This window comes from Anolis sagrei, chromosome 10, assembly GCF_037176765.1.
Source record: "Anolis sagrei isolate rAnoSag1 chromosome 10, rAnoSag1.mat, whole genome shotgun sequence".
NCBI classification, from domain to species: Eukaryota; Metazoa; Chordata; class Lepidosauria; order Squamata; family Dactyloidae; genus Anolis; species Anolis sagrei.
Window position 1 is genome coordinate 1,422,086 of NC_090030.1, and position 8,782 is coordinate 1,430,867.

Sequence of the window (8,782 nt, forward strand, 5' to 3'; positions counted from 1 at the left end):
TGTGTGTGTGTATTTGTAGTTATATACAGTACATATAGTATTTTGATGGAACTGGAAATCCCGGCATGGAAGCAGAGGAATGGCACCCTCTTCTGGTCAAAGAGGGCAAGTTTTCTCGGGATGCACCTCTGATTAATATTTCGTCATTGCAATGCTCCAAATTGGGGAAACTTTCTGCAAACTTTCCTGTGTTTAATCCATTGCTTTCTACTAGGCTTGGACTACAATGGTAGTTGCTCTGTGGCTTTTGGAAGAACGAAGACAACATTGCCTTCCCAAACAAGACCAAAATATCTCCGAAAGAGTTCCTGCCCAATGAAAAATTCTTCCTCCAAGACCCAAATTGCTAGAATTGCATTTCATGGCCCAAAATGACTGCTTTTGCACCACAAACATCCCATTTTGCAACCTCAATGTGTGTCTTGGAGTAAGTTCCTAGTCCAACAGTCTGAAACTGTAAATGCAAGTCTCTTAAGACTAATAATAATAATAACAACAACAACAATAACAACTTTATTTATACCCTGCCACTATCTCCCCAAAGGGACTCAGGGTGGCTTACATGAGGCCAAGCCCGTCAAATACAAATACAACAGTTCATCAACAAATCAGGCAAGCGACTAAAACAATATAAATAATATAACTAAACATAAAGCAATAACACACGAGAGAAGTAAAAACACTAGGGCCAGATGTAATAGATTAAAATTTTAAAACCCTCGGCATGTACAGAGTTCGGTATGTCTCTTCTCCTCATTTTGAAGTCGAACATGACACCCCCCCCCCCAAATAAAAGATAGCAACTTATAGTTTTGCTAAGGACAAGGACACCAGACTGGATCATAAGGGTCAAGCCTTGGTCAATTTGCTAAGACACTAACAACAACAAGGACCCTTCCCATGTTAGATAGTGTGTACATTTAATCAAGGTTTTATGCCCTAGGTTTCATATATAGCAGAAGGTAGCACGTTTATTACTGAGAAACCATCTCCCTTTACACTAATGTGCTCTCTTGAACTTCTATGGGACTCTGGTGGGAGGGGTATGTTTTCTATAACATGATTTCTATATTTCTATATTCCTCCCTGTGTTTCTGACCTTTTTAGTATTTTGCCCAATTCCCCTTTATTGCCCAATTCCCCTTTATTGAAAAATGTATAAAAATACAAGGCAGCGACCCCTGCGTGACCCTGGAAAGGAGGAAAAGACCCTTATCAAAAGACACTATTTGCACTATTGTTATTGTTATTGCATAACAATAACAATAACCTCTGGCCTCAGAGTTGGCCCCCCAGAGGAAGTGGTTACTTGGCATTTATAATCATATCTTAACCGGACAAAGGAAGCCTTCGGAAAGCCACACTTCATCCTAATTTGTTACTGATTCAACTTTTAACCACAGCCAAGATTCCTTCACTGTTTCTGTGTCTCAGCACTGGAAAAATCAGGATCAACGTTTATTGCAGCCATTCAAGGACAATAGCAAAGGCTAGCTCGCAGACCCTTGGGACTCGCTGGTCATTTGGACATCTCAAAATCACCATAATCCACTCAAGAATGCATTGTTTCCCCTTGTCCCACCTCCCTCTCTCCTGATTCGACAGGACGCTGAAGCGGCAGAAGCCCAACGATTGGCCCAGGCACTCAGGAGGCGGTCAAGCCTCCTCCCAGCTGTAGAGTGCCAGCCAATCATCATCGAGCCGGCAGAGGGGCGAGGAATGGGAGATTCAAACCTGGCAGCTCTGTTTTATGTATAAAAAGGCCTTTATTTTTGTACACTATATGCTTAGCTTGGCGAAATATTGCTGCCTTGCATCCTTTTCAGCTGAATCGCAATAAAACCATCTCGGTGGCGCTTCCTTCAACTTTGGTGAGATTTCTTTTGGGAACTTAGGAAAAAAAACCTTTTAAATTGGGCTTCTCTTTGCTCACCATTGTAGCGAGCCGTCTTTGGTGGGTCCGCAGGGTCTCTCCTACAGGGCCAGACCCCTTTAAATTCCCCTATGATTTCAGATCAATCCAATGGATAGATAAAGTGCTTCAGAGGACATATAGAAGGAAATTGGTCAGATCGGGCATTGTTTCCTTCATTCAGGGAAGGCACACTGGAACAGCCACATTTTCAGGCTCCTCCTAAAGACTGCCAATGTGGGGACTTGCCTGATATCCTTAGGAAGTAAGTTCCAGAGTCGGGGGGCCACCACCAAGAAGGCCCTCTTCCTCATCCCCACCAATCACGCCTGCAAAGGGAGCGGGAGTGAGAGCAGGGCCTCTCCGGATGATCGAAGAGATCACATGGGTTCGCAAACCGAAATGTGGTCACGCAGGTAGGCGGGTCCCAAACCGTTCAGGGCTTTATAGGTCAGAACCTGCACCTTGAATTGGGACCGGAAAATGAACGGCAGCCAGTGGAGCTCCTTGAACAGGAGGGTTGACCGCTCCCTGTAAGTCACTCCAGTTAGTAGCCTGGCTGCCGCATGTTGGATCAATTGAAATTTCCAAGCTGTCTTCAAGGGCAGCCCCACGTAGAGTGCATTGCAGTAATCCAATCTGGAGGTGACTAAGGCATGAACCACCATAGCCAGATCCGGCTTCATGAGGTACGGTCGCAGCTGGCGCACAGGTTTTAGTTGTCAATGTGGGGTAATTAAAAAAGGTAATAATGCATACCTAAGTATGCACATTGACTTGGGAGTAAGTCCCATGCAACTTGCACCTCTTAGTAGTGTGCATAAGGTTGCAATATAAATTGCACAAAATGGCAAGGCTTTGTGTAGTTTTGTTATAGCTTGAAGCCTTGTGGATAGTTTATTTCCCCTTTGACCCTGGAGACCTGAGTTCAAATCCTTGCTTAGCCACTGGGAGACCTTGGGCAAGTCACACTCTCTCAGCCTCAAAGGAAAGCAAATGCAAGCCAATCTCGCCAAGAGGCAGGATAGTTTTCCCGTTATGTTGACAACATAACAACAAACAACAACAACAACAAAACAGAGGAGGCTTTGCAATGAACAACTCATGTTTCTTACACTGGGAAAAAACAACAACAACAACAACAAAACAGAGGAGCCTATGCAATGAACAACTCATTTTTCTTACATTGGGAAAACAACAACAACAACAACAACAAAACAGAGGAGGCTTTGCAATGAACAAGTCATGTTTCTTATTTTGGGAAAACAACAACAACAACAACAACACAGAGGAGGCTTTGCAATGAACAAGTCATGTTTCTTATGTTGGGAAAACAACAACAACAACAACAACAAATCAGAGGAGGCTTTGCAATGAAAAACTCATGTTTCTTACGTTGGGAAAACAACAACAACAACAACAAAACAGAGGAGGCTTGGCAATGAACAACTTATGTTTCTTACGTTGGGAAAACAACAACAACAACAAAACAGAGGAGGCTTTGCATTGAACAACTCATGTTTCTTACATTGGGAAAACAACAACAACAACAACAACAATAACAACAAAACAGAGGAGGCTTTGCAATGAACAACTCATGTTTCTTACGTTGGGAAAACAACAACAACAACAACAACAACAACAACAACAACAGTGAGGATGGACAAAAAGCAAGCTGAGACTTACCCACATTGTTCTTGCCTTCGAGCTGTGCGTAGCACTGTAAACAACAACAACAACTGTTAAGTTATTCAGTTTGCAACATAGGGAATATTTATATTTGCATCCTTCCTGAACAGCCTTTGACAATTGTGACACTGAGAACAAACTTTGCAAAGATAGGCAAAGGAAAGACAACAACAACAACAACAACAACAATTTTATTTTATTTCATTATTGGTTACTTAAATTGGTCAGAAAGGGGTTGCACTGGATTGCCTTTGGGGATCTCTTCTAACTCTATGATTGTATATTTATCATATATGCATACATATAATATTGGTCTGCCAGTCTATCATATTCATAGCTGGGTGGTCATCTGTTGGGAGGGCTTTGATTGTGTCTTTTTTTACACTGCACTGGATAGCCCTTGGGGCTCTCTTTCAATTCTATGATATTCTATGATATCTATCATATATATGTATATGATATCTATCAATCAATCATATCTTTGGCTTGTTGGCTGTCTGTCAGGAGGGCTTTGATTGTGTCTTTTATTGCATTGGACTGAATGTTCCTAGGGGACCTCTCCCAATTCTATGATACTATATCAATCCTACCTGTCATATCTATGGATGGATGGCTATCTGTTGGGAGGGCTTTGGTTGTGACTTTTTGGATTGCAATGGATGGAGCTTGAGGATCTCTTCTAATTCTATGATACTATACGTTATACAGATAGACAGACAGACAGACAGACAGACAGATAGATAGATAGATAGATTATCTATATTTATCATATTATCTATGGGTGGATGGCCAACTTTCGGGAGAGCTTTGATTGTGTCTTTTTGCATTGCAATGGATGGCCCTTTTTGACCTTGTCCAATTCTATGTATGCCATCTATTCATCCATCCATCCATCCATCCATCCATCCATCTATCTATCTATCCATCCATCCATCTATCCATTTATCCATCCATTCACCCATCCATCCATCCATCCATCTATCTATCCATCTATCCATCCATCCATTCACCCATCCATCCATCCATCTATCCATCTATCCATCAGTCAATCATATTATCTTTGGCTGGATGTCTATCTGTCAGGAGGGCTTGGATTGTGCCTTTTTGCTCCAGCTACATAATAATGCAGCTTGGCCCCACTTGAAAGGTCCTTGCTCAGTGCTATGGGAGTTGTAGTTTGCATTCGTTAGCAGAGCAGGCTCAAGGCCTGGTCAAACTACAACTCCCATCTCTCCACAGCCTCCAGCCATCCAACTGCATCAATTCTACTATTTGCACGGGATCCTTTGCATGGGATGAAGTTAGAAACTTCCCTTTGCATTTTGCATTTCCCCGGGGAAGTTGAGGAATTCTGTATCTCCCACTGAGATCCACTTTCCCACAGGCCTTTGGGGACCCCGCTTCCTGTCCATTTCTTTGCTCCAAATTTGCTTTTTCCTGCAGTAAATAAACATGCAAATCTCTCTTGCAAAACCCAGGAATCGAGCAACAGAATGCTCTTTTTTGCATGCAGAACAATGTGCAAAAAGTGTTTGCATTTTGGAAAGAACCTTGTTTTACTTTTAAAGCAAATAGATTGATTTTTATGAGGTTCTTCCATACAATACAATCGTTAGGTTGTATTTCGCTGACGGTTGGAGCTCAAACAAACTTGTTTGTAATGGCCATAAAACCATTAAAAAGCATATCGGAATTGCCTCTTTGCTTGAGATTTCAGCCTTGATCTTGAGACACAGAGGATGCACTTCCGATCCTCTAATACATTCGGCAGGAGGTATTTGAGGGTGGTTAGGATTCAATTTAACCTGCCTAGGCTCAATGCAATGGCATTCAAAGCGTGGTTGTTTGCACTTTTGCAAATTGCAAGACTTTGCAAAACTGCAACTCAGTCTCATAGTGTAGAGAGGTCCAATTAACGTCAAGGTGCATTAATTCTACAGTGTACACACCCACCCACCCACCCACACACACACACACATGTCCTGAGCAACAACGTTGGGAGTATATAAATGTACTGAAGGATGCAAGGAAGGTAAACCATGTGCTTTGTATGTGCTTTGCTTTCCTGTACAGAGAAAAGCTTGCAAGTGCTCTCTGAGCATGTGCAGATTTCCTTTCAATATACGGAGGGAAAGCATTTTTGGAAATATCCAATAATAATAATAATAATAATAATAATAATAATAATGTTTATTTATACCCTGCTCAAAGTGGCTATGCATCTATTATTATTATTATTATTATTATTATTATTATTATTATTATTATGCAGGGTATGAATAAACATAATAATAATAATAATAATAATAATGTTTATTTATACTCTGCTCAAAGTGGCTATGCATCTATTTATTATTATTATTATTATTATTATTATTATGTGGAGTATGAATAAACATAAACATAATAATAATAATAATAATGTTTATTTATACCCTGCTCAAAGTGGCTATGCATCTATTATTATTATTATTATTATTATTATTATTATTATGCAGGGTATGAATAAACATAAACATAATAATAATAATAATAATAATGTTTATTTATACTCTGCTCAAAGTGGCTATGCATCTATTTATTATTATTATTATTATTATTATTATTATTATTATTATGTGGAGTATGAATAAACATAAACATAATAATAATAATAATAATAATAATGTTTATTTATACCCTGCTCAAAGTGGCTATGCATCTATTATTATTATTATTATTATTATTATTATTATTATTATTATTATGCGGGGTATGAATAAACATAAACATAATAATAATAATAATAATAATAATGTTTATTTATACCCTGCTCAAAGTGGCTATGCATCTATTATTATTATTATTATTATTATTATTATTATTATGCGGGGTATGAATAAACATAAACATAATAATAATAATAATAATAATAATAATAATAATAATGTTTATTTATACCCTGCTCAAAGTGGCTATGCATCTATTTATTATTATTATTATTATTATTATTATTATTATGCGGGGTATGAATAAACATAAACATAATAATAATAATAATAATAATAATAATAATAATAATAATGTTTATTTATACCCTGCTCAAAGTGGCTATGCATCTATTATTATTATTATTATTATTATTATTATTATTATGCGGGGTATGAATAAACATAATAATAATAATAATAATAATAATAATGTTTATTTATACCCTGCTCAAAGTGGCTATGCATCTATTATTATTATTATTATTATTATTATTATTATTATTATGCGGGGTATGAATAAACATAAACATAATAATAATAATAATAATAATAATAATATTGTTTATTTATACCCTGCTCAAAGTGGCTATGCATCTATTATTATTATTATTATTATTATTATTATTATTATGCGGGGTATGAATAAACATAAACATAATAATAATAATGTTTATTTATACCCTGCTCAAAGTGGCTATGCATCTATTATTATTACTATTATTATTATTATTATTATGTTTATGTTTATGTTTATTTATACACTGCATTATTTCTCCCGAAGGAGACTCAAATTGGCCTAACATAAAAGCATCGGCATACAATTTAAAAACATACAAATATGCAAATATTCAAACAGAATTAAATATAAACCATATTTTTCAAAAAAAATCCATTAAGACATATTCAAAGTGTTAGAAAACCACTGCATTTATATAACCCAGTGCTACATAGTGATATTATTTGCATAACACATAATAGCAAACTGTAACAAAGTTTCAAAACCAGGCTCAATATATGGAAAAGGAATCAAGAAAGGAAACAAAGTAGAGAAGTTTGCCGGAAAGGAAATGCTGTGCAAAAAGGATTTGGAAAGAGAAAAAATAATTTGCACATGTGTGTTTACACATGTGTTTTGCACAAGTATTTGCACAGATTTGCACATGTGTTTGCACATGCATTTCTGCATGTTTCAACATGTATTTGTACATGTTTGCACATGTGTTTGCACATGCATTTGCAAACATTTCAAGAGGTATTTGCACATTTGCACAAGCAGTTGTCACATTTCAAGATGTATTTGTACATATATGCACATGCATTTGTACATGCATTTGCACACGTTTCAACATGTATTTGTACATGTATGCACATGCATTTGCACACATTTCAGGATGTATTTGCATATTTGCATATGCATTTGCACATGTTTCAACATGTATTTGCACATCTTTCAATATGTATTTGTACATGTTTGCACATGTGTTTGCACATGCATTTGCAAACATTTCAAGAGGTATTTGCACATTTGCACATGCATTTGTCACATTTCAAGATGTATTTGTACATGTATGCACATGTATTTGCACATGCATTTGCACACGTTTCAACATGTATTTGTACATGTGTCTGCACATGCATTTGCACACATTTCAGGATGTATTTGCACATTTGCACATGTTTCAACATGTATATGCACATGTTTCAACATGTATTTGCACATTTCAACGTGTATCTGTACATGTGTTTGCGCGTGTGTTTGCACTTGTATTTGCCCTTGTACTTGCACATGCATGTCCCTCCTGTCACCCGTCAAATGTCAAAAGGGAGAGTGGGTCTGCTCCTCACCTTTGCTCTTTTGAAGCAAGCCCAGAAGAAGTCCAGGAACGGCATCCTTCGGCCTGATTTCAGGGCCCCCTGAAAAGTTTGGGGCCCCTCATTTCCTTCGTATTTGCAGGAAAAGACGAGGAAAGGGAAGCGGCTGCGGCTGGATCTCTCTCTCTCTCTCTCTCTCTCTCTCTGTGTGTGCCTTGGAAAAGGAGAGAAGGAGGAGAAGGAGGAGGAGAAAGAGGCGGTCGCTTTGATTCAAACTAAACTCTGCTGCACCGTTATTCCGTTGCCTAGAAGAAGGGGAAAAGGGGCCGGGATGCCCATTGACATTCCAGAAGCATGAGGAGCCGGGTTGCACATTTCCTTTCCTTTTAAAATGCAACAGTCAACGCAAAACAGAGGAGGAAGGCCGAGCTTCTTGGAACAGATTTGTAGCGTCTGCACCGAATTGAATTATAGGAGTCTGCACTGCCATATAATGCGGTTGCACAGCATCACAAAACTGCATTCCACAGCAGTGTAGATGCACATCTTACAGCAATCAAAGACATCAAACTGCATTAGAGGAGTCTGCACTCCCATATAATGCAGTTACGAAACTGCA

General features: G+C 38.0%; 1 protein-coding gene across 1 annotated transcript in view; it reads right to left on the bottom strand.

Moving 5' to 3' along the window:
• STARD8 (StAR related lipid transfer domain containing 8) overlaps positions 1-8,369 on the bottom strand; it is a 302,491-nt gene extending 294,122 nt beyond the window's left edge. Inside the window, exons 1-2 of the mRNA XM_060755989.2 lie at positions 8,197-8,369; positions 3,599-3,632 (exon numbers count right to left, since the gene is read on the bottom strand). Of these exons, the coding sequence (XP_060611972.2) occupies positions 3,599-3,632; positions 8,197-8,241 (79 nt within the window). The 5' untranslated portion in view covers positions 8,242-8,369. The remainder of the gene's footprint in view (positions 1-3,598; positions 3,633-8,196) is intronic.
• Positions 8,370-8,782: the final 413 nt, after the last annotated feature.